The sequence below is a fragment of the Lates calcarifer genome, linkage group LG19 (genome assembly GCF_001640805.2).
Source record: "Lates calcarifer isolate ASB-BC8 linkage group LG19, TLL_Latcal_v3, whole genome shotgun sequence".
NCBI lineage: Eukaryota > Metazoa > Chordata > Actinopteri > Centropomidae > Lates > Lates calcarifer.
Genome location: NC_066851.1, coordinates 10,246,320 through 10,272,209, shown reverse-complemented (window position 1 = coordinate 10,272,209; position 25,890 = coordinate 10,246,320). Strand labels below are relative to the sequence as shown.

At 41.4% G+C, this 25,890-nt stretch overlaps 2 protein-coding genes and 1 pseudogene across 2 annotated transcripts; all 3 read left to right on the top strand.

Annotated features, from left to right (window-relative positions):
* Positions 1 to 242: 242 nt before the first annotated feature.
* Positions 243 to 2,129, top strand: LOC108892527 (glutathione-specific gamma-glutamylcyclotransferase 1). Its single transcript, XM_018690128.2, has 3 exons — positions 243 to 689; positions 896 to 931; positions 1,320 to 2,129. Exons 1-3 carry the CDS (start codon positions 519 to 521, stop codon positions 1,737 to 1,739), a joined length of 627 nt encoding a protein of 208 aa, XP_018545644.1. The 5' UTR covers positions 243 to 518; the 3' UTR covers positions 1,740 to 2,129.
* A 12,427-nt stretch (positions 2,130 to 14,556) lies between these two features.
* LOC108892526 (rho-related GTP-binding protein RhoV-like) lies at positions 14,557 to 15,684 on the top strand (annotated as a pseudogene).
* An 851-nt stretch (positions 15,685 to 16,535) lies between these two features.
* Positions 16,536 to 25,543, top strand: LOC108892523 (zinc finger FYVE domain-containing protein 1). Its single transcript, XM_018690122.2, has 11 exons — positions 16,536 to 18,010; positions 18,140 to 18,644; positions 19,749 to 19,963; positions 20,092 to 20,198; positions 20,310 to 20,418; positions 20,542 to 20,639; positions 20,844 to 20,961; positions 21,111 to 21,281; positions 21,498 to 21,678; positions 21,792 to 21,905; positions 23,405 to 25,543. Exons 1-11 carry the CDS (start codon positions 17,501 to 17,503, stop codon positions 23,635 to 23,637), a joined length of 2,361 nt encoding a protein of 786 aa, XP_018545638.1. The 5' UTR covers positions 16,536 to 17,500; the 3' UTR covers positions 23,638 to 25,543.
* The last annotated feature ends 347 nt before the right edge of the window (positions 25,544 to 25,890 follow it).

Sequence of the window (25,890 nt, the reverse complement as noted above, 5' to 3'; positions counted from 1 at the left end):
ACAGCGACCTGTAACGGAAAAGAAACTGGAACCTCTTCATTCTTGGCAATTGGAGCGTAAGTTGCAATATACATAGCCAATGTGTTTTCCCAGCTTCACTGCCTAATAACACTGGTATGTGTCACTGCTAAAACGACCCCGATTGGTTTATCCGTCTGCTAACCCCGCCCCCTGCGCGATCTCATTGGTCGACCCCTCCTCGCTCTGACGTACCCTGAACAACAAATACACGTGTTTGTGCATCAAGATACAGAAGAGAAACTCAAATATCTTCACATCCCAGTGGCATTTTGACGCAGCCGGGCCCCAAGAACTGACACTACTCTCTCTACAACAATATAACAAGACTTGAGAGACGATTTTTCCCCCTATAGCGCTATATCACAATGACAGTCTGATGTATTGGAATGTGTAAGACAATAGCAAGAAGAGAGGAAATACCGGAGAGCTGCTGCCTGTTGACAGAGGTAGCATAAACGTCTTTGTCTTTGTTTTTAAAACATAACCAAGCGACAACAATGAAACCTCAAGATATTATAAAGGAAAAGAACAGCCTGTGGATATTTGGATATGGCTCCTTAGTGTGGAACCCTGGTTTTGCTTACAAAAGGAGCAAAATCGGCTTTATTAAAGGGTACAAAAGACGCTTCTGGCATGGAGATGATTTTTATCGAGGAGACAAGGAAAAGGTGAGATTTGTGGACACACTTGTCACAGAAACATTCATTTACTGCGATATTTTATCCCTCTACAATTGGTTCAAATACTTTCGATGAATTTATGATGATTTTAGCTGCTCCTTTATTGTCTCCCCCCCCTGTTTACTATGTATTATTGTGAAGTATAGCACTTTTTGCTTGCATGTTCTCACTATGTATGTCCTTGCTCTCTACAGCTTGCCAGAGTGGTCACACTAGTGGAGGATCAGGAGGTAAGTGTGTCCTCGTTTTGGAAGCTTACAGTCTAGTCTACTGTATACAGCACGCAGTAGTGAATTTTATTTCTATATTCCTGCCATACAGTTATCCCTTCTATGAAAAACAACAGAGGAAAGGAAATATTATCCAATCATTACTGGTGGAGCTTGTAAAGCTTGTTTTCAATCCATTAACTTGGAGGGAAGGAAATAAGGGAGAGCAGCAATGAAATCTGTGTAGTCATTCTCAGAAAGGGTCCCCAGACATTCATCCATGATGCTTCACTGTCTCCTTCAATATTCATTTAATAAATACACATCATACTTGCCTTAGGTGTCGGCAGTAACATTCAGTCATGTTATGCTTACTACTGTGTCTCTCATCCACTTGTTTTCCCCGCAGGCTTGTACATGGGGAGTGGCCTATGAAGTCACTGACTCCCAGATCGAAGAATCCCTTCAGCACCTGAACATGAGAGAGGTCGTGTTGGGGGGTTACATAACAAAGACGGTGGAGTTCATCCCTAAGGAAAAAGGCCAGGGGCCGCTGTTGGCCCTCGTCTACATCGCCACCTCCAGCAACCCCATCTACCTGGGCCCGGCCTCGGAAAAAGACATCGCTGCCCAGATCGCCTCCTGCAGCGGCAACAAGGGCCACAACATTGAATACCTGGTCCGCCTTGTGGAGTTCATGAGGCTTTACTGTCCCGAGGTGGAGGACGAGCACCTGTTCTCCATCGAAGCTGCACTTTTAAACATTTACAGTGACTGTGGAGGGATCAAACCCGCTGACCAGAAAGCCATACTGGTGGGAGCTACATAAAAGACTCCACAAGAAGATACTCCACATCTTAAAGATGTTCACGCTTTTATAGTGGGTGAAAGGGTCATGAAGGGTATTTTGTACTTGAGAGAGGAATACCTAATTTGACATTTATGGTGGCTAACAATTTTTAGGTTGTTACATAACTTTACAGACTTATCTCAAGTTCCTCCATGCTCTACCTTTGACCTTTTCGACTATGAAGACAGGTTGTACACACTGTATCACATACTGTACAGAAACTCCAGAAGCATGTGAAAAAAGTCACACTGAGAGATGACCTCTCTTTTTGAATCCTATGTTTTACACCTTTGTTGTAAAAGGATCTCAAAAGCTGTTGTAAACTGTGCATAGTTTTAAAAATTATTTTAATAAAAACGATTAAATCTGTATGAGAAAGATGTGTTTATAACATTCCCTGACTCTCACATGAGCCTCCTATATATTTATGCTTGTGGTTGAATGCTCGATCATATACAGATCCCCCAGCCCCCCTGCCCCCACTTCATGCTCTCACATCACGCGGCTGAGGAATGTACATGTTCATATAGAGCTGAACAAATCTCACTGCTTTTCTCAGCTCTCTGAAGCTGTTTGCATTGGCCAAGCAGCTTTTAGATATATGTTGTTTTGCATACAATACATGCATTTAGTCCAAATGTTGGTTCCTCTGGATGGTATGTGGACGTCAGAGCTGGTCTGTGCAGTTCTGGAGGTTGTGTTGCAAACAGAAGGCTGTAAAAGCCATCTTTCATCGATGCCAGATTTGCCAGGGTTCTTAACTTGTTAAGCTCTGCCAGGTGCAGCGGTGGGTCCATCTTTTAAAAATTCCTGTTGTGTAGCCAAGCAATCCTCAAACCCATAAAAATTTACTTCAAATCTAGTTTGGATCACAGTGTTCCCAAAGACAACAACTATGTTGGACTGAATTACATGCATTACATGTTATTTTGATGCCACACATTAAAATATTTAATGTTTTAAATATGTTTTACTCAGTGTAAAGAACCTATAGGGGAACTTGAAGGAAGAATCAAGCATAAATCATGCACTGCTTGCCCAGTGTAATGTCCAGTGGTGCTGGTGTTGTGAGTGATCTGTGCATTAAAGTGCACATACAGCCAGCTGTGAGGAAACCACAGACCATGGAAGACTGCCTTCTCTTACAGTATAGACAGAGTGTATGGGGGTTTAGCTGGGAGGTGGGGGCATAGATAGGGTGTCTTTCCCTGGCTGATCACGTTGCAATAACATGTGCATATGCCAGACTTTTTTTTTTTTTAAACAAGTCCATATTTTAAGCTGCACAGCTCTGTGGCACACTGCTCTACTTTCCTAGAAATCGACAAAAAACTGGGTCAAAGGTTTGAGCTGTGGAAGCAACAGAGCACGGGAACATACAGTTTAAGAAGAGCTCACATGTATGGAACATGTATTTTGGCAAGACATGGGCAGGCATGTAACCAGTCATTATGTAACTACAGCAATATGTCCAGTAGTTGTCCTTTTACAGGAAACAGTAATAAAACTGGAGGAACTGTTTGTTGCTCAATGACCATTTAAAAATAGTTTAATACTCAACACACAAACACACGGGCCGACACACACACAACTAAGTCATATTACAAGCTCTCCAGAACAAAAATATCTGATGACTCAGGGATGTTTGTGTACTCTTCACATCCATGTCTACACCCTGCATTTAATTTGTCCTCACCACATATTTGTTTGTGCTTTGTTTTGGAATCACCAGTAAAGGCATTGTCTTAATGATACCACCAACATGCTTGATCCTCAGTCCTTTTATTATGATGAGCTGTTATTCTTTCCCTGTTCTTTGCTGTCACATACCAGCCACACCGAAGCTTATCCTCTCCGGTCATACTTGTTGGTACAAGTTGACACGATACAGAGACACATATTCACTGCCTTGTCAAGGCTGCTATAATGTGCTTATGAAGGCTGAAATAAGCGTTGCATTAGAGCATTATGATTTACAAGTCACTCTGGCACCTCTCATTAGAGCTGTAACAGTAAAGACAAGTCAATCAATAAATGCCCCTGACCACACTGTTAGGGCTCCTTAGAGAGGTGCAGAGGGAATATGAGACCCTGGGGTCACCAAGTGTGAGGATGCTTACTCCTAGAGACAGGCGCAAACACCTCCATATATGTGACTTTGTCTATTCTTTGTGCATCTTCAGTGGATATGCTATACAACCAAGTTGAATCTAATTAAAAAAGCTTATTATATTGACTTAAAATCAAACTTAACAATACATATAGATGGATAGACTGTGTTCTCTATGCACTTTGAACCTCTAATCAATATTATTACCCTTCCTGGGGTCACTTGCTCTCCAGGAAAAGATGTCTGCCATTATCTTCTCAACAGAGCGCACACTGATTATGAGGAACATACACAATACCGCAAAGTGGGGACAGAGGTCACGTCCTCAGGATGTGTGCTGGGCCTATTGCCACTGAGAATAGTGGTCATGCACTCCAAAAAACATTAGCGGGGCCTCCACCTGCATGCTAATGTGCACCCAGCCTGAACCCTGACCCTTGACCTTGGCTTGGTCCAGTGCAGGGCTGAAGGTCACCCTGGAAGTGTGTTGAAGAGAAAGTGATTGGGCCCGCTAATGGAGGCCATCCGCTTTGGAGCCCTCACCCCTGTTCTCATATTGGGAGTTCAGCTCCGTCCACTGAGGGTCACCTCACCCCTCTCTGGGCTCCCGCCAGTGGGCATGAGTGCTGTGCGGTCATGGAGGCCACCTCACCATAAGAGGAAGACTGTCCATTAATAAGGCACAAACAATGGCTAATGATTTGGCAGTAAAGCACATGCCTTCTTTCACCCCTCTATCAATCAACGAAATAGAAGCTGAAACTAATGCTCCAGATGTTATAGATTTTACTAAAAGAAAAGGTTTCTGAATAGTTAGATCAAAAGCCTGAATCTGGTTTCTGGCACGTGTATGAGCTGCTGCTCGTCTTATTTCATGACACACAAGAGAAACGCCACAGGTCAGACACATCCATCATCATTGTGCGATGATAAACACTATTCTTTAATCCATTCATCATTCACCAGCAGCTGATGTGAAAATTGTTTCTTCTCATCCGAACAGATACATGACTCACGCACCCGCTGGATCTTTTAATCCAATCTGTTCGGAGCAGGACTGGGGACTGAACCATGCTTGACAAAATTAAAGCTCCAGCCAGAGAGCTGCCTCCTGCTTCATTAGTCCTGCACTATCCCTGAGGAATGGCACTTTTGCTGCTCTTAATTTCATTTCCCTAATCTCATTTACACTCAAACCCACCACAGCTGCCCCGGGCCTGGCCCAGGGGTGTCGGGCCTCGAGGGGTAAATGGCTGAGATCATCTGTGAGTGAACTTTCTATCTGTTTCTAACTGTATACATTCTGTGTTGTCCTGGTGAAAATCAATTGTAGCTACATACCATGAGGCATACCATCACAAACACCAACAGGGGAAGTTGTCATGTTTCTGTTTCAGTTTTATTATGCTACATGAGACCAAACTAAGTTTATAGTAATATTAATGTGAGGAGGGGTAGCAGGATGTTTTGTAGACTGCATTACAGGAATGCTGGGAAAAAAAACTGATTCAATAATACTGTCATCTGATTCTCTTCCCTAAAACTCTTCCCTGTTCTTCAGTGTCATGTACCAGCAACACCAGAGCTCATCCTCTCCACCCATACTTCTTGGTACGGGTCAACGCCTTGCTGAACAATGTCAAAATCCAACTCTATGGAGAAAACTTTTTTGTTTGTTTGGCAAAGGATCTGTGTGTTCTCAAGAACTGTCCTGTTGTGACAGTTGCATCCACAGTTTAAAAAAAAAAAAAACAGCCTTATTAGACAGAAGCAAAATTAAATATAATCAAATTGTCTTGTGTTGACCAATAAAATAAAGCTATCAATGGAGTGAGCCAGTTTTGATTGGCTAGAATACTTGGCATAAAAGTCCAGACACTGAATGTCTGTAATGGGCTTAAAACTATATTTTATCCAGAGCAACTTGGGATTCAGTGTCTTACCAAAGCACACAGTCAGGAGGAACTGAGGACTGAACCGCCAACCTCAAGATCAGTGGACAACCCGCTGTATCACCTGACTGGCTAGACAAAGATACTTACATTTTGATTTAAATGTTTACATTTCATTGCTAATTACAAGCAATGAAAACATTTAAGATGGACTTAATTAAAATTTGTATTTTGGTCTCTTGATTGAGATTACTTCAAGATATATATATTTTTAATTATTTATCTTTGCTTTATTTGGTTAGTTGTAGTAGTAGGGAGAGACGGGAAGGGGCAGTTTCCTCATTTCTTTTTAGACAAGACTCATTTCCAAGAAACAAGGCTTTTTTACTTTCTTATTTAACTACTTTCTTTTTTGCAGGGCAGGACCACAGAGGTGGAATTTGTTCCATAGGAGGTTGCCAAATTCTGATTTCAGTTTTACTATGAGATATGACACCCGAACTAAACCTTTCATTAAAAGTATATTTGAGCTGACAGTGATGCTAATAGGAGGAGAGGTAACAGGGAGTGCACATGCTTCCTAAACTGCTCCGCAAGAATGCCAGGAAACATCTGAGTCCAGCTCAGTTACGCAGTTCAGACTTCTTTCACTTCTGCAGATGGCTAAATGCGCAGGTGCAAATGTCTAAGTGTGTTGCTCAGAGGAGGCCTGCTCCGCTTTGGCAGCATGCACACCAGCAACTGCTGTAGTTATCGCATGTTGCGATGCCAAATAAACCTCTTGCGGTGTTAACTTTGTGAGGGCAGAACAATTGGGTGGAGCAGGTGGCATCCAGTGCAAAGTACAGTGCCACAGTGACATTTGGCAAACAAGTGCTCACAACCCAGGACTTCTCCCCTTCGGTGACCCACTAAAGTCCACTTAGTTTATTGTTCACCCCCTTCAGCACATTTAGATGCTCACAAATAATGTTCTGGATCATATCAGTCAGTTTATATTTTCTATTCTGTCACACATACAAATCAGTCGAATCAGTGAAACACAATATCCCAGCTGAAGTGCCACACTTGGGAGGGAATGCTGGTAAGAGACACTGAGGGTGTCGCTGCAGTGTGTAGTAATCACACTCTGTGCAGAGAGGAGCGGGTGCTTGTTTTGGTGAAAACAGCACACTGTGTTTGTATAGCAGACTGTACCACAGAATGATTGGGCAACTCACTAAAGATGTCTTTAACATATGCCCTGCTTAGTCAGTGAATGGAATTACCTCTCTCTCTGAATGTCAACAAGTGCCAAAAATAAAATGTTTGCAGGCCACGCCAGACAAAGGCAGCTGCTGAACGTAGACTGTGAAGGCTGGGAACAACCAGGACGTCATGTAACTACGCAGGAATAGGACGTGGGGTGGTGTGGTGTGGTGTAAACCTTTTTTTTCTTCTTCTTCTTTTCCTTTATTGTGTTCTTGTACTTTTTACTTGTTTGGCTTATCACTGACCTCACTGTTGTATATGATTATAATAATAATAATTTCAAAATGACTTGCTCTAGTTTTTCCTTTCAAATATCTTTGGTCTTCAGTTCTGACCACATTAAAACCCAATATGTGGACAAGTGCTGAGGTGGGTAAATTTTCCCTTCACAACTAACTTTGCTTGCACATTTAATGGAAATGACCAAATATGGAAATGAATATAAAGGATCCTTATTACACAAAAGGGGAAATATAGAAAAAATATATGTCAATTTGCTAAAAAGGAGTTAATTAACTAACGAAGAAATGTACTTTATGCATATATCTTATCTCCTACATGGTGATGTTAGAGAGGTCTTGTTCTCTAAGAACAAACTGATGATGTGAAAAACAACAACAATCACACATACAGAACATATGAAAATCTGTTGTATTTAACAATGATTGAAGCTGTAGCATAACATAAGTAAGGCAGTATTTTCTGTAGCAGACTTCTAAAACATGTCATCTGTTTAAAATCATGCTTTTAAACAAAATTAGGAAAGCAATAAGGTGTGAAGACGATGAGACAATAGATAAATCAGTTTTTGGAGCTACTAAGACTCCTCAATGATTCTTCTATGTGTGTGGATGTGGACCTTTGGCCTCTGTCCTTGGTGGAATAAGGCACTGAGTGGGGGTGATGTAGATGAGGGATGGGGCTCCAGCCCCCTCTGTTGGCAGATACAAGCTGTATTTAAACAGAAAGCACAACTTAGAAGTTGCACTATGTAATAGGACATCAAATTTGGGCAGTCCAGATAGCTGACTGGCATCATGCTTTAATAATGATACATGCAAATGCTGTAGATATTCTCACTGCTTTAAATAATCCATCTTAGTGTGCTCTATCCAACCCTGTAGGGACTTTCAAATCCCACAGGGACTGCTTTACTTTGACGTTTGACTCTAAAGATGGCCCTGACATTACGAGGACTCCAAACTCTCAGGTACTCTGACTCACTTTCTTAGCCTGAATCAAAAGGCCCTGGAGGTTTCCTGCCATTTTTCTCTGGAGTGTTTTCTCTCAAAGAACAGGAAAGGGAGCTCTGTTTCCCACACACTCACAGAGGTTCGATATCAATGCCATTTTATAGACTGCGGCCCTCAAACAAGCAGCTGCACAGTCATTGTGAGAGTCTGCGCTGCAATACACTTAACGAACAATGCTGCAGTTTTTAGAGGTAATAGTATCTTCCCAAAGGTATGATTATAACCCCACCTCAGCACATTGTAGGATTAGAAGGTTAATTCATGATAGTTATACAAAGAGGTGTGTACATGCGTCATTTGTTCTCTCATTTACTCCCTTTCCCTGGAACTTCTTGTTAAATCTTGAAAAGGCTCTTTTTTAATACAAAAGTCGATCTCATCAACATGACCGTGTGGGCGTTCCTATCTCTAAGATGTTGACCAACATAAACAAGCTCCACGTAACACTTTTTTTTATGTTTCATTTCCAGTGTGAGTCAAATGTTTCCTAAGTGTGTAATGGCAAGTAATGATGCTTTGTGTTTGTTTGGAAAGTTTTATCCCTTTGAAAAGATCATGTTCTCATGTTAATCAGCCAATTGCTGCGGAGCTTCCTGTTTAAATAGATTCTAATCGTGCTCTGCAAGAACATATGCTGCTGTGAGGATTGATGTGGAGCCAATTGAAACTAAAATAAGAAGAAAACACAGATGCTTCAAAGGCCAAAGGGTGAGATCCCTGTTGATATTGTTATCAGTTCCCTGTAATGCATTGGATCAAACATTCAGACGTTGAGTTACTGATGTTTTTATTTGTTTGTGGAATTATTAAAAATTCTTCAGTTCTTGTCATGTCTTGTGTCTTTCATGTTCAACAGTCTTTAATATAAACTATAATCATACTCTTGATTATAATCTCAGTCACAACAAAATTTGAGCCATGACACTTGACTAACTTGGGAAAGTTCCTGCTACATAAATTTAGGTGTGGAATGACAGTACAACATTCCTGACTCACACTGTCATCGGCTATATATGAAGGTCATTATGACAAAAGGTGTCTGAGTTCATGATGTCCTACTTTCGATATACACAGCTGACAGTGAGCTCCACAGACAACTTGAGGATTATCACAGGCATGCACTTACACATGCATACAGGCCTGGGACCAAGTGATATGGTATTAAATGAGTAAATTCACAATATAATTGCTTTATTATATTGACCTGCATTCTACTTCTGCTAATTAGCTAATCAGGACAGGGGTTTTAACATCCATACATCCATTATTTGTGAAAAAGTACTAAACTAAAAGTAAACATTTTAAACAATAAAAACTAAACTGGAAAATGCAAACCCATTCTGGAAACTGCCTGAGACTAAACTGAACTGAGAGCAAAGATTAAGCACGAAATGTAAACTGTAATAACTCTGGTGCAGTGCCCAGGGCCAGGGGCAATAATGACTCAGAGTGTCTTTATGAAGTCTGGGGACTGCAGTGAAGACCTTATTGTGTTGGCTTCGTCTAGCAGCTCTTGCTTGGTTACCTCATCCAAATGTTTCATTGCCAGCCAAGTATGCCCATCTGACGGAGACTATTCAAACAAGCCACAATAAGGATGTGAACAATGAAACAGAAAAAAAGCCCAGCACCTACATGATATTTACTGTCTGTACAGTATCATCAACTGTTTTACCTCTCACTCTCTCACACACCCCATGCTGGCAGGCTAAGCTAACGTCAGCTTACTGCCATTGCACAGCTAACACTGACTCTGCATCTAACCCAGCTAACATTAAACAGCTGTAATAAATAACTTTTGTTTTGTAAATGTTTTTAATTTTACTTGTTTGTACAGTAACATCTTACATTCAACTTTAGCTGCACTGAGCTGTGATTACCAGTCTGATGCTTCTGCTGCACCATTGCTCAAATGTCATCTTCTGTTCTACTAACTTTGACCCAGAACTGTAAGATCCTCCATTGGTCCATTGTGGGTTTGGGGGTTTAACTAAAGGCTCATGGCACACCCCCCCTGGTCTAAAGACCAAAGCAGGATCTTATTTAGCGTTAGCCTGATGTAATCCACCTGAATTACCATTTTGCTTCACCTCATTCATTCTATACCACTATTAACTGAATCTCTGATACGCAAAACAACCCTACAACATTTGTCGCATTTTTCATCACATGTTAATTTTAAGACAGCTAAATTCTGATTGGTGCACAGAAATGCATGACATCACCTTTTCCAAATTAGTGCCACCATTTCCAACCCAGTGAGAGGACCATAGATAAAACAGAATACAGAAAACTTCCATATGAAATAACCAAAAAAAAAAAAGAAAGAAAAAGAAAACACCAAGAAAGAAGCTGATTGAGAAAATGTGTTAAAAGGCCTTTAAATGTGTGTTAAATCAAATCATTTATAAATTCAAATGCATGTTCTCATCATCATTAAGCAGATCATCTGAAGGATTCTTGTCAGACAGTTCTGGAGCAAAGCTGCTGTGTATCCCATGAAAGACAGAGGACTGACCCCCTGTGAAGCTCACTGGAGGGTACTGGGGGATTAGTCCACTGCTCCTGGACCCCTGCCAGGGTTTAATGGAGCAGTAGTAACTAAATTGACAGGGATGCTTGCTGGCCAACAAAAGCCCAAAAACACTCAGGCTTTACTTAAAAACTGGGACAGACTGATTTACTCTAAGCTGGTTCAGATCCAAATGATACAATACTGGTTACGAAATTAATTCAGATTAACTGCAAATGCACTGATCCAACAACAAAAAAAAGGGCAAGGAAGTATATCCTGATTCACACGATTACCATGTATTCACAGTCAGGAGTTTATGCTTTCCTGCAATAACTGTTGGCTGCAAGTCAAGAATGTGAACAACAGGGGTCGAGTAGGAGGTAGGGCAGAGGTGGGGGAGATTCACAGAGGTCTGAATTCCCATGAATCACTTTGTGCACTGACCATAAGGTGCTAGAATTCGAGTTGACCTGGGAAGGGGGCTGTATCCCGTTGCTGATAAACTGTACTGCACATGGTGGTATGACTCTATCACAGCAAAACCCCCAAAAACCCAAACCAGAGCTCTAGATAACATAGCTAATATGAGGGCAAGCATGAATTTAGCCCCAGCCTGAATTCGTTCAACAGCGACTGAATAGATTGCCATGGAATCTTTTACAGACATTCGCGTTCCTCAGAGGGTAATCCCCTGACTTTTCCTCTAGCAGCACCACAAGTAGCAGTTGTTATCAGTTGTTGGATGTTTTTGTTGGTCAGTTTTTCTACAACCACTACTATAGCCTCAGAGCTGTTAGCATGGCTGTAGACCCATAGTGATAGCATGCTGTGTACCTGTACTGCAAGAAAAAAAAGTGCTTAAAAACTTAACTCTGTGACCCCAGGGGCAGTAACAGCAAAACATGACTACAATGACCACAAGGCTTAAAGTTGATCCACCACAGTCTGTATGTTGTGTCAAATTCAAGCAAGCAGGTCAGAACCTTTGACACGGGGCTGCAAACAGTGTCAAAGATATTATAATGAATATATGTAAAGCAAGTGTCATTGTGCCCCAGCCATGACCCTCAAGTTCAACCTAGGAACTAAAGAAGGAGAGGGAAAGCGTTTCCATTATGTGGGGTCTCAGTGTGATGGAAGCATCCACCCTGCCCTAATCCTCACCACTTAAGGGCCCAGGCAGTATCTACTTAAGGGGACATTATGCAGGAAATGTTATGCAAATGGCTTGTTTATCACATCATCCCTGTGTCAGCCACTTGTTTTGTGCCCTGTCTACAGTGTGCCATACTGATCTCTGGCTTAGGGAGGGGAATAATCTTTTAACACCTATCTGGCAGATTTTTCTATTGTTGTCAGATTTGATGTGCGACTGACACTTCAGCCAGTTACTGCATTTACTTTTTAACAACCAGAGCAATAATTCAGGGAGACATGAAGGGCATTTGAGTTCATCTTATAGTATATCTTTGCATAAATTTGCAGGAGTCAACGTGAGTGGGATGTTTTTGTTTTAAGTGTGCTGTGTGTATACTAGGGCCTCTCTTAAGCTGCACACATTGAGAGACCCTTACTAAGCAGATTACCTCCATAAATCTATGTCAGTATACATTTCTGCATGTCTAGTCATGCACAGAGAGAGTGAGAGCGTGAGAATGCAGACACAAAACATGTTTACAGTAACAGATATGCATCACCAATTGACTATCTTTAGACCCTAAGCCAAAGTTCAAGTCATCAGCTCACTGCTGACACCTGCTGCACAAGTTAAGGTACATGCCAACGTTGCAAATACATTTGCAATTAGTTGCATAATGCCTCTAATTGTATTTGTAGCACTGAAGAGCAGCTTACTGGTTGATCTACAATGATAAAAGGAGCCGTTACAGGAAGAGAATCTTTGGATGTAGAGATATTTAAAGACCGTTTCCTGTGTTTGACATTTACCTTGGATTAAGGAACAGCATTGTGACTCACAGCTGTCAGAGGTGTAGCATGGGAGCCGAGCTGGCAACCCGATGTGTGTTTAGGAGGGAGTTAGGGGGGGGTGACCAGATGTTGTCCACCTACCATAGGGAATAAACTCTATCACTCACACCGCAGGTGGTGGGAAAAAGGGGGAGAGAAAGGGAGAAGAGAACGAGTGAGTGAGAAACAACGGCAAACAGGAAGCGGAGACCTTACAACACAATGCTCACAGAGTTTCCTGCAGGCTCAGACAGATAAGGAACAACACTTTGTTTAAAGCCGTATTTTCACCCCCGAACGTTTCCCGCTCTCTAAAACCACATCTTACAATGCTTGCACAATTCTTCGGTGCTACAGCTGTGATATTGTGGAGCAGAAAATGTGGACTGTGAGTTCTTGAATTCAAGCAAAAAATGAAACAGCTTCTCCTTAATGTCTCAAAATAATAAAAGCAGGTGAGTTTTACAAAGGCAAAATACAGTGAGACAATGGCACTATATTTACCATCATGACAATGTAGGCCTATTTCATAAGGGCAGGGGCCAGGCACAAAACTACTGTATGATCATGAGCTGAAGGCTTGATCATAAGCAAATATGACTACATGCATCAACCTGCACACTTCTTGACACCAGTCATTGCTATTGCTATTATTATTGGTGGCAGTAGTGTTTGTACTGCAGTGTAATCTGTAACTGAGAACATTTGTGTGTGCGTGTGTATTAATGAACCCAGTCACCCTGAAAAAGACATGATGAAACATGGCACATGAAGTTTCTGTTGTAAACATCAGCTGGTGACAGTCTAACAATGCCCCCCCCAGCTGTGCCCTTTGACCTTTTACATGGGAGAAAAAAACTGCAGAACACTGAGTTTACTTAGATTTTAAAAACGAGGTGGCAACCAAGTATGAAGGAATAAAAAATTCTGTGATGGAGAAATAATTTAGGGGGCATGGATCCTGAAAGCTGTGCTGACAAATGATTCTATTAAGTATGAAATGGAAAAAAAAAAAAAGATCTTTCATGAAACATTAAAAAATATCCCAGTCCCTCTACTAAAACAAAAATACTGAAGCCACTGTGCATCATACATCTGAAAACTTTGTGTCTGTTTAACCGTAATTCACTCTTCATACTTAACTTTCAAAAAAGAAGCATACAAGAAGAAACTGAAAACACTACCTCGGTGAAAACAAACATGCCAAAGAGGATGCTGGAGCAACACCTCCCTCTATTGACCAATGGTGGTATTACATTCAATTGTTGGATTAATTCAGTCCAATTCTGAACAACGACGACTTCAAGATTTTTAAAACCGGGCTCCACTTATCCCGATAATAATATTGACTGTCCGTAAGGAAAACATGTTTATAGCGCCGTATATTAGAGAAATTCACATCATCAAGTTCTCATTTATTAGCGTTCATTTATAAACCTTTATTTAGTAAAGTAATATATAAAATTAAACTGACATATTTACAAACAAAAGCTGTCGACGTTAGGTCTTCTGACCTATTTAGAAACCTATACCTTGGTGCTACTGTACGTTATCTAAGGTCAAATCAGCTGGCCTTTACCAGCGGTCGGTCCTGCTGGGTGGGAGTGACCATGTAAATCTGCATCAAAGGGAATCAGTCAAAGTGTCGGTGGATCTCTCCTCTGATTGGGCGCCTTTGTTCTTTCAAATCGAGGTGACCTCCAGCCTCTTTTTTTTTGGGCACCAACGGGCCCCTGGGAGAGAGGACATCATTTACAGTAAAGCCTCACTCCCGCGTGGACTTTCAAACTGCTGGGATTATGGAGCAATGATATGAAGAAAGATGGCACAGGCCTGTCAGAGACATGACAAACCAAACAGGCTGAGGGAAGAGCTGAGCTGCATGCTGGTTGGTGATGGAGCTGTGGGGAAGACCAGCATGATCATCAGCTACATCTTCAATGGATACAACAGCGAGTACAGGCAAACAGCATTTGATGTTTTTACCGGTGAGTAAAAGGTTGTTTTCGTTTAAAGGTCATCAACCGCTTGACCCAACAATAAAATTAATATTTATTTCTACCTCACCCCCAGGTTTGGTTCATGTGAATGGCATCCCAACTCGTATCAAGTTGATAGATACAGCTGGACAGGTAAATACTCCACACCACATTATAACCTCTGATATGAGACCAGTTTTAGTCCTTTGCTCCTTATCTCTCATCATTTGATCTGTCAGGAGGAGTTTGGCCATTTCCGCTCTCTGTGCTACGCCCATGTGGATGTCTTCATCCTCTGCTTCAGCCTGGTCAACCCTGTCTCCTTCGACAACATCACCTCCAAATGGATCCCACAGATCCGCGCCGGCAACCCAGCCTCTCCCATCCTTCTGGTCGGAACTCAGTCAGACCTTCGCCACAACGTGGACTGTCCTCATTCATCTGGACCAGCGGGGCACCAAACCTGTGCACTTAAGCCGGGCTAAAAGGCTGGCAAACAGGATCAGAGCTCATGACTACATGGAGTGCTCAGCCCTGACACAACACAACCTCAAAGATGTTTTTGACTGTGCTATATCTGCTGCCATTAAGCACAAGCACAATGGCACTAAATGTAAAAAGCTCAGCCTGCTTAAACGTTTGAAGACTTTTTATGATTGTGGATGGAGAAAAATCTTCAGATACATCTGATGTAGAATCAAAGAGTGGATTGAATGTACTTAGCTTTGTGGACACTTTGTTTTTATAACAAACTATGCATTTCTATTGAAATATCTGTGCAAAATGTGGATTGTGCTCTGAAAGAAAAGGACTTAAAGCCTGCATTAACATCCATGTGTAAGGTCCTGTAAGAAATGTGATAATCAGTGTATTTAGAAGGTTACATATTCTGCTCTCTTTTCCTTGACTGTTCTTGGTTTCATGTTTTGTTTGTTGCTGTTGTTCATATCTTTGTGTGTGTGTGTGTGTGTGTGTGTGTGTGAGTTAAGGTTTTCTAATAAATACACTACGTTGTAGTGCATATTTCATAGCCAGTTTCTGTGTTGTTGTTTTTTTTCAACCAGTGTTTTGAAAATTGCTTTAATAAACAAATTTAAAAACATTCGGTCTGTAGATCCTGCAGTGGAAGATACTGTCACTGAGGAAATGGAGGGAAAACACAAAGTGCCATTTGGAACAAATGGTCACCTGCTGATACTTTGAAGTGCTAGTTTACAAGACAAAAGCCTTTTAAATCTGTCCTCTGTTTGAGAGCTTAGTTGAGGCATGTTTCCAACAATTACCTTTAAAACAGCCACCCACATGGGATTTTCTTTGGTACAATGATAATCAAAGATGGATTTTTAAGTACAGTAATTAAGGTTTGCCCAAGATGATTGTGATTACAAAAGAAACTGTATTACAGTTTGATATTTTCATTAAAAACCTACTTAGAGCCATGAGAATGATTAGATTTTGTTAATTTTCTCAGAAGTAATTGAGTTTTACATTAACAATATCGTCATATTTGCTTCTATGCCAGAGAAGAGTACAAAAACAGACAAAATAGAGAAATAAAAAAAGAAATAAAATGCAAACTGGGTAAAATAATTTGTGACTGACTATAGCCAGCTAAAGTCAGCCAGTCAGTCAGTAATATAATATAATATAATATAATATAATAATACATTTTTTAACAACATGCTTGCAGCTGCAAAGAACAGGCCTACAAACAGGACGGTCTGTCTTGCAGAACTACCTTTCCCATCATGCAACCGCGCTTTACCCTCCCCTGACCCTGTGACTGAAAATAATCTGATCAGCTGATCTGACCTGGCAACAAAATAACGTAGCTAGAGAAGAAATCTGCTAGGGAGGGGACTGAAGAACAAAACAATGACACTGCTCGGAAGGATTCAAATACAGTAACACTTTTTAAAGACTTTTTAAAAAACGAAATCGCTCGGGTTTACCTCCCATTTTAAAGCAAAAGAGTCCGCGGATGTCCGAGCTTTTGACATCGACTCGCTGTTGTTTTTGTTGATATGTTGTTACAGCTCAGTTGACAGACCGGAGGCTAGCTGCTTGTTTAGACGGCTATGAACTGTTAGGGCTTGTTGGCTTTCTAATTAAAGTCTTTCTTTGGAAAAAGTTGAAGCCGTCCGTCGAAACTTGCTAGCTGTAAGCTAAGTATTCCTGTTTGGATGCCAAATTATTTACCGAGTTTGCTATTGCGAGCTATTAAGGGTCAACTTGCTAGCTAGCCTGTTGTTAGCATTAACATTTGCACATTCATCTCTTCAGGGAGAGTTCATTGTCTTCGTCGGTACTGGCTATCTGCACAGTTTTCTGTATTATTTTCCAGTTTTATTCGCTAACCTTCGATATAATTTATGTAATGCTGAAGCTAATTGCTAACTTTAATGCACGAACAAGCTGTTAGTGGTAAAGAGATATTGTAACACAAGGAGACGGCTGTTCCTGCTTCTTTGCCTCACAGTTAGTTGCACTAAATGGCATTATTAAAATTGTTTTAAGTGTTTCAGGTCCATGACACAAAAGCTACTTTGATAAATTGTACATATTATTGTTAGAGACTCAGTTGTGGATCACCAGGCCTGTTAACATGCAGCTGTTTTAAGTTGATCTAGTCGTTGTATTTTGTCATTTCAGTTGCCAGTATTACCATATGTTGTGCATTTTTCATTAACTGCTTTTGGAAATAGCTGGTGCTGTTGCTAAAGCTGTTCCAATAAGCATTGTTCTGTATTCAAGTTTAACTTGTAGGAAACGATGAGTGGCCATGGCTCATCTTCAGAAAAGGGAGTTAATACTAGTCTAATATGTCAAGAAAGTTATGCCTGTGGTGGCTCTGAGGAGGCTGCATTTGAGTGTGATGAATGCAAAAGCCTTCAGTGTATTCGTTGTGAGATCGAGCTGCACAGTCAGGAGCGTTTGAAGAACCATGAGCGGGTTCAGATAGGTCCAGGGCATGTGCCTTACTGTGACAACTGTAAAGGAGGTAATGGAGACAATGGTAAACGCCATAGATCTGTAGTCCGCTGCCAGAACTGCAAAGTTAACTTGTGCCAAGACTGTCAGAAACGCACCCACAGTGGAGGCAACAAGAAGAAACACCAGCTCACATCTTATCCTTCACCACCTAAACCTGCAGAGGTCAACTCTGTTCAAACAACTGTACAGCCCGTTGTTCAAATAGCAGATGAGATCAAATCTCAGCGAGCGAAACTCTTGGAGAAGGTTTCCAGTTTTCTCCTTGTTGATGAGAATGAGGAAATGCAGGTGAGTTGTACAAAAGTGGCAGTTGTTGTTGAATAGGAACAGAATCTAAATACCAAAATGTCTCATCTCTTTGTGTTTTGTAGGTTAAGTAACTAATTTTCCCGTGTAAACTGTCTTGTTCTACTAAAGGTAAAAGATGAAGCTTCATTCATAAAGAGCCTGAGCTGTGAGCCCGACCAGCTGCTGAAGGTGGTGTCCATCTTCGGTAACACGGGAGAGGGCAAATCTCACACCCTGAACCACACGTTCTTCATGGGGAGAGAAGTGTTCAAGACTTCCCCCACACAAGAGTCGTGTACGGTAGGCGTGTGGGCCGCGTTCGACCCCATCCACAAAGTGGTGGTCATCGATACAGAGGGGCTGCTTGGGAACAGCTCCAAACAGGGCCAGAGAACCCGTCTCTTGCTCAAGGTGCTCGCCATCTCTGACCTCATCATTTACCGCACCCATGCCGACCGCCTGCACGATGACCTCTTCAAGTTCCTCGGGGACGCCTCGGACGCCTACTTGAAGCATTTCACCAAGGAGCTGAAGGCCACGACGGCCCGCTGCGGCCTGGATGTCCCACTGTCCACCCTGGGCCCTGCGGTGGTCATCTTCCATGAAACCGTTCACACCAAGTTGCTTGGCTCAGGTAAAACATCTCAACACTTCTATTACTCCTACAAGCAGTGGGTGGAGTGTAATTACTTCATCTGTTACACATTTTTCAAACAAGTCAACGCTTTAAATAGAATTTTACTTAAGAGTTTATTGTGACTGTATCACCATGAAAATAGGTCTGCATCACCATAAGGGATGAGAGAGGGTGTCTTTAAAGTAAACTAAAGGTCAAACACAGCTGATAATTGCAGGTTTAGCAAATATTAGCCTGCAGTGTTTGTCTCTCTTTCTTCTCCATCACAGGAGGCAGCAGTTGGAATTCCAACTTTTTAAGAAATGTGTAAACACTGCTTCTTGGACTAAACCGAAAACAGTGTCAGTGTAGTTGAAAACGACACATACTTAGAATTATAGTCACACACTTGAAACAACAATAACAGTCTCTGCATGTTTTAGTCCAGCTGCTACAACTCATACTTTACATTACTGTCAGCCGATGCATGCGTTGCAGCAAGAGTTTAAAAGCGTTTTTTATAGCTTCCACGCAGCCACTGGTCTCTCTTCATTTTGCAGTGATATGAAAGTCAACTTGCAGAGACGTGCAGTTTGCTTCAGTTGGGTAAATCCCCCATAGTGAGCATCATGCCTGCGTGTCCTGTTGTCAGAGCTGAATGCTCTTAATGCAGCCTGCTTCAAGAACTCTGTGCTCCATTGCCATGCAGCAATAAAATAACTGACAGAAAAAAGGCTAATATTCACTGTGGTGCATCACCTCAACCATGGAAGTTTCAAGTCAAGTTGTTTTTCACACTATATAAAAATATATGGAAACTGGTAACTGCTTATGATAGAGGAAAAACATGTAGGCCTGAAGCACAGATGATGATTTGTGGTAAATGTGATAAAACATAGGAACACTAAAGACTGCGCATGTCTTGTCATGATTGTAATGTGACTGCTGATACAACATTCTTGATACTTTGATATTCAAGAACAGAGACTTCTTCAATATAAAATGGTACAATGAAACACGGTATTTTGACAAATGTGTTGTATCTGATGCTCTAATAGGCCTACGCTGATAGAATAGTAATAGAATATTTGTATTACACTCCCCATCTTTGTCTTGTTTTAGATAAGTCGTCCGAGTCAGTGGATCGGCTGCTGCTGGAGCGATTCAAGAAGCTTTGCCGTTTCCCTGAGGCCTTCAGCTCTGTCCAGTACTGGGGTACCCAGACTCTTACCCCGCCTACCGACTTCCGTGGCCTGCAGAATAAACTGGAGCAACTCCTGGATAACAACGCCACCCGTTCCCCACGCACCCCTGTTGTCATCTTCAAAGCCCTGCAGGTAGGACTGTAGAAAGTCTACTGGCCTCCATATTGCTTCAGACTGACTTTTTGTCCTTGTAAATTAAAAACTGACTGAACGTTAATTTTCTATGTTTTATGTCATTATCTGCTGGTTCTCTCCCTCAGGCACTGAGTGAGCGTTTCAATGGGGAAATCACAGGTGAGCTGGTAGCCCACAGCTGCTTCTTTCCTGATGAGTACTTCACCTGCTCCAGCCTGTGCCTCAGTTGTGGGTCAGTACTTCTGGCCTGATTTTTAGACTTTTTTATCCATTATCATCTAGCCTTCATTCTCTTGCTGTTTTTAATTATTTTTACATTCTGACTTATTACTTTTTACTCTAGCTCTGGCTGCAAGAACAGCATGAACCACTTAGGAGAAGGAATGTGCCATGAGGCGAAACATCGCTGTCGTTATTCTGCTCAGTATGATAATCGCATTTACACCTGTAAGGTAAGAACAGTAGCTCACTTGTATCACTAAGATAGACCAGAGCTTTCTCTCTACACCAGTGACTGTGTAATTACTCTTGTTGCATGACTGATGAGCCTAATGTTGTGTGGTGCATCACCTCAGGCTTGCTATGAAGGAGGAAAGGAGGTGATAGTCGTCCCCAAGACGTCAGCCTCCTCAGACTCTCCATGGATGGGCCTCGCCAAATACGCTTGGTCTGGGTGAGTAGCTGGAGAATGACCTGTGGGGTCACATGTTACTAGGGTTAGGTTAGGCTTATGTTACCTATACAGAGCCTAATTTTAGCACTGGTGTTCCGGACTCTAATTTTTCTACTCACACTAACCTACATATCCTACAACACCGCAAATGCACCTCAATGTTTTTACATTTATTTTTGTACATTTTGTTTTGTACATGTTTAGGTATGTTATTGAATGTCCCAACTGTGGAGTGATCTATCGGAGCCGTCAGTACTGGTATGGGAACCAGGACCCTGTGGATACAGTTGTCCGCACTGAGATCCAGCATGTATGGCCAGGGGTAAGGCGACCAAGCTGTTTTCATTTATGTAACCAACACAGACTATATTTCCTCAATTATCATAATCATAATCATACAGACCTAGAATTATGCATATGGATAACCATTTATCTGCTGACATAGAAAAAAAATCTGTCCTCTATTTGCAGTCGGACGGCTTTTTAAAGGACAATAGCAATGCAGCACAGCGTCTTCTGGATGGAGTCAACCTAGTGGCCCAGTCTGTGTCAGAGCTCAGTGTCAAGCCTGCCAAGGCCGTCACCTCTTGGCTGACAGATCAGATCGCCCCAGCCTACTGGAAACCCAACTCCCTCATTTTGGTGAGTGACACACAGCCCCACCCTCTGCCACCCGCCACCAACAGCCAAGTCAACACTTTAGTTTCCAGAGGGATGTTTACTGTCTGTAGTGCTCTGTGCATGTTACACAGTCTGTGTTTGCAGGTCACAAGATAAAACTTGGATAGACTCAGACTGTGTCCTCCTCTCTCTAGCTCTTGGTCAATAACAGCGCCTGTTGTTGTTTTTTTGTACAAGGTGTGCCATAAGTGTCACACAGTCTTCCAGGACAACGACACCAAGCACCACTGCCGTGCCTGTGGGGAGGGTTTCTGCGATGGCTGCTCTTCCAAAGCCGCACCCGTCCCTGAGAGAGGCTGGGGTCTTGGCCCTGTCAGAGTCTGTGACGTCTGCTTCGAGCAGCGGGCCTCATACGCAGGTACACACACTCTCGATAATGTCAAATGCCCCCTATTGCTTGTCGTCTGTGTGTCGTGAAGCCATTAATGTCGGTTGAGCTGTGACTTCAGCAAAGATATTTTCTTTATGCAGAGTTGCTTGAAGCAGAGCTCGAGGAGGAAGAAGGTGGAACCCTGGCCAGGAAGGTTGGAGAGGCAGTCACCAACACCATAGGGGTTGTGGTGACTGCTATCGACATCCCACTTGGTGAGTCTTCCTCCCCAAAAAACCCTCCAGAGTATCGTTATGTAACAAGAATAAATGACCCAGTAAAAGTGAGTGTATGTACACAATGCCCTCTGGTGGCAAAGGCGTATCATATTTATTTACATCAAGAAAGAAAAACAGTGAGGAGCTCTCCAAGATGTTTTACAGGAGTCTAACCAGCAAAGCTTTCTTAATGAGGAGTATGGCATGCCCTAATGGCCTAGTTGTAATAAAATCTGTACCATTACCAAAGAGCATGCAAATGTCACAGATCAAGGAAACAACTGATATATCAAACAACTAATGCCTTGGGAAAATAGCCAATGAATGACATTAAAATAATCAGGTCTTGTCTGTTTCACTAAGCAGATGTTCAAATGCAGAATTTGCATTTGCCTTTTAATTTGCTATTCTTGCCAGCTAAATGTTTAAAGGCTACAAAATACACCAGTAAATCTGTTCATTTCATTTTATGAGAATTCCTGCTGTAAACTCACCTTTGCTATTTCACTTCGATTAATCACTGCTATTGATGTTTAGAAGTTGCTGACATGACATACATCTGTAAATATCTCACTTATTGTTCAGTACTCTGGATCAGTCACTTCCATACTCTTATCTAGAGTACACTTTTGTCATGTGTTTCTGAGATGAACATCATTATAGCAGATAATATGCCACGTTTCTGTCAAGATAATCCAAAATGTGTAATACATTGAGAAAGTGGGCTTTGGGGAGTGGGGAGAGTTTGTATAATGTTAGCAAGATTAAATGCTGTATTCAGTCAAATACACACCAGAAATCATAGCCCCTATTTTACCTTTAGGTTTATTGTTAATATTATGCTACTGCATAAGCCTACTGCAGATGTCTATTTACTGGTAAAGGAGGTAGATGAATATGTTTTTGATAACGTCATATCTTTCTGAAAACGTCTTCATACTTAACACCATCCCAAAAACACCTCAAAGCAAATCTGTTCCAATCACAACAAAACTAGCCTTTTTATTTTTTATTTTTTTGTGTCTCCGTGTTAACCTAAACCAAGACAGTGTAGGACTTCAAATTAAAGGAATAGTTTGACTTCTTGAGAAATTTAAGTTTTACAGAGGTTTGTGTAGTTGCCAGGCAACCAGTGGAGACTCCAGGAATGAAACAGATTTAAACAAATAAGATATAACATGTTAATTAGTAAGCTTTAGAGGCACTAGTAGTCAGGATTTACTGTATTACCTTTGGATGGATTCAGGCTAGCTGTTTGCCCCTGTTTCCATTCTGCATGCTAAGCCAGGCTTGTAGACACAACTATGGTACTGATCTTCTGGACAAGAAAGCCAATAACTATTCTTTTAAACATCCACACTATAAAGTTTAAAGTGGCCAAATGAGTTAAAGGGACTTACAGTGTGTGTAGTAAATGTAAAAGACAAACTGCTACCTTACACTAAAACCAGTAAGTGCTTGTGAATGAGTGCATTTATGTTCTTTGTTCCCTGTAGGCCTGGTGAAAGACGCAGCCCGTCCTGCCTACTGGGTGCCTGACCAGGACATCCTGTCCTGCCACAACTGCCAGCGTGAGTTCACTGCCAAACTGTCAAAGCACCACTGCCGCGCCTGTGGCCAAGGAGTGTGTGACGACTGCTCCCCGGAGCGCCGTCCGGTTCCGTCGCGGGGCTGGGACCACCCTGTGCGCGTGTGCACCAGCTGCAACCAGAAACCTGGAGAACTTTAACAAGGACGGGCTTCCTTCCTCAGAGCACCAGAGAGAACCACTCACTCACTCAGCTCGCAGTCTGTCACTGCTTTACCTCTGTTACTCCAATGGTTCTGTCTTGTATCTGTGGCAAGGAAGTTTTTAGGCATATGTAGGACGTTTAGCAGATTTGGGATTTCAGAGTTCCTGTGGCCTTTGTAGAACAGCCAGAACATGTGAGTTACTTGACTGAGTGTGAAACCTGCATTTCCACTCTGATTATTCACAGAATGAATATTTTGATTCTTATTGACACAAATCCCTAATTTTACGTTAAATAAGGCTGTTCAGCTATTTTTCTACTGTCAGAAAATATTAAAAAAAAATGTATCATTTAAGGAATATTAGGATAGTTGAGAACCCCATGGGGTTGGTGTGATTAGTTTCCAGCAATTCTTATTATAGAGCATTGTTTCTCTGATGTAGTATGTGTAATGGCAAGGAGATTTTATATCTGTGCAGGTATAACTGCAGGCTCCATTGCATGCTGTATTGCAACATTTTAGTTTTTGCACTAAGCCTCTTTCAGCTGTTATAGGCTGTTGCTTACTATGGCCAAAACCCAGATATCCAGACTATCAAGCAGTCTGTTCCCAAACTGAGCTGGAATCTAAGGTCTAGAGCGGTGATATCTGGTGTGCCAAAAATCATTCAGGTCACTGTGTCTGTGCTGGTATAATGTTTATATTTTATCATGTAATTTTGTGGTTGTATGAAGACATAGAACTATGTTAGAGGGGTGTACATTTGAAATGTTGAAAATTATTTATGCATTGAAGAAAAAAAAAACTTATTAGCACTCTGGCATGCATGACAGTCTGAGAGATTCATGGCCTTTTACTTGTTCAGAGGACAGTCTCTGAAAAAACCTCACCATTTCTTTTACCAAGCGGCATTTTAGTGTATACATGTTGTAAAATGTAGGCATTTCATGTTCAAATTTGTTTTCTTAACACCTTGATTTAATTTTTAAAAAACATTTACAGTTGATAAGGACTCCTTACAAAGGTCAACACATTTTTGTCCAGCTCATCACAGCTAGTTTTTCCGTTATTTTACATCAGTTATTGAAAGCTATTGTATTTTTTTTCTTCAGTTTTTTGTTTGACATTAGTTACTGTATGGATATTTATGTACTTTGTAACGATCCTATGTGAGTCACCCTTACTCCCCATAGATTTTTTTTTGTCTTTCAGAATTACACAGAAAAACACATGCTCAAATGTGGCAATGATGAGATATTGAATCATATTTAATGACTGAGAGCTTTAACGTGTCTTGCATCATTACTACTTTTGTGTTATTGAGTAATGAGACCGTTACATGTGGATATCATACAAAGCACAAGGTGATGACTTTAACACATATGCTTGTATTTTATTGTTAAAAATAAGAAAAAAAGGGTCTTTGTCTTTGTATGCTTTGTAGATAAAGTTAATTCTCCCTTTGCTCCGTACGTGGAACTTTTTGGTTCTGATGTCTGATGAGAAGATGTTGTCTCTGCCTCGTCTCAAAATAGATTTATCTGTCTGAATGTTGCATCACGCACACCCTCCTCGGAGATGCTAATATTGCACAGGGTAGAACAGGAAATACATCATGTTGGATCACTTATACTGGACTTCATTCCCATACAAATATGTGCAGTCTGTTGCTTCAAATGTCCGTTGTGTTGTCCGGTTTTGTTTTGTTTTGTTTTTTCAGATTAGGTTGGGTGCTACTATGAACATCAGCTCACCTACACACTACAAATCAAGCAGGAATGATTGATGCATTTTAAACTATTGGAAACGAACTTGAAACAGTGATGTGTGGATACTTGCTAAATTGATGGAAGATTTGCATATGATTAAAGTTGTATCAGCTCCTGTCTGTCAAAACATAATCTGGAATTGCCTCCATGTCTTCAGTGTGTGTGTGTGTTTTAAATCTTCCTGTGTCGTACCACTTGCTGTATTGTATGTGGGAGGAATACATCGTGTGCACGCCTGTGTATTATGAGCCTTGCTTCCACTCCTCTCCAACACTTCAGCTTCAGATAAAGTGAGGGAAAATTATTTGCCTGGTGCTTATTGATGATGATAAATGATTTATAATTATTTTAATAAATAATTAAACACAAGCTTCCATGTTGATATTCTGTGCCACATGCACTGCATCGACCCGCCAAAGAGGGAACTGCTCCTGATATGTATCCAAGCTACAGTAAGGGTCTCTTTAAAAAGTGCTGTA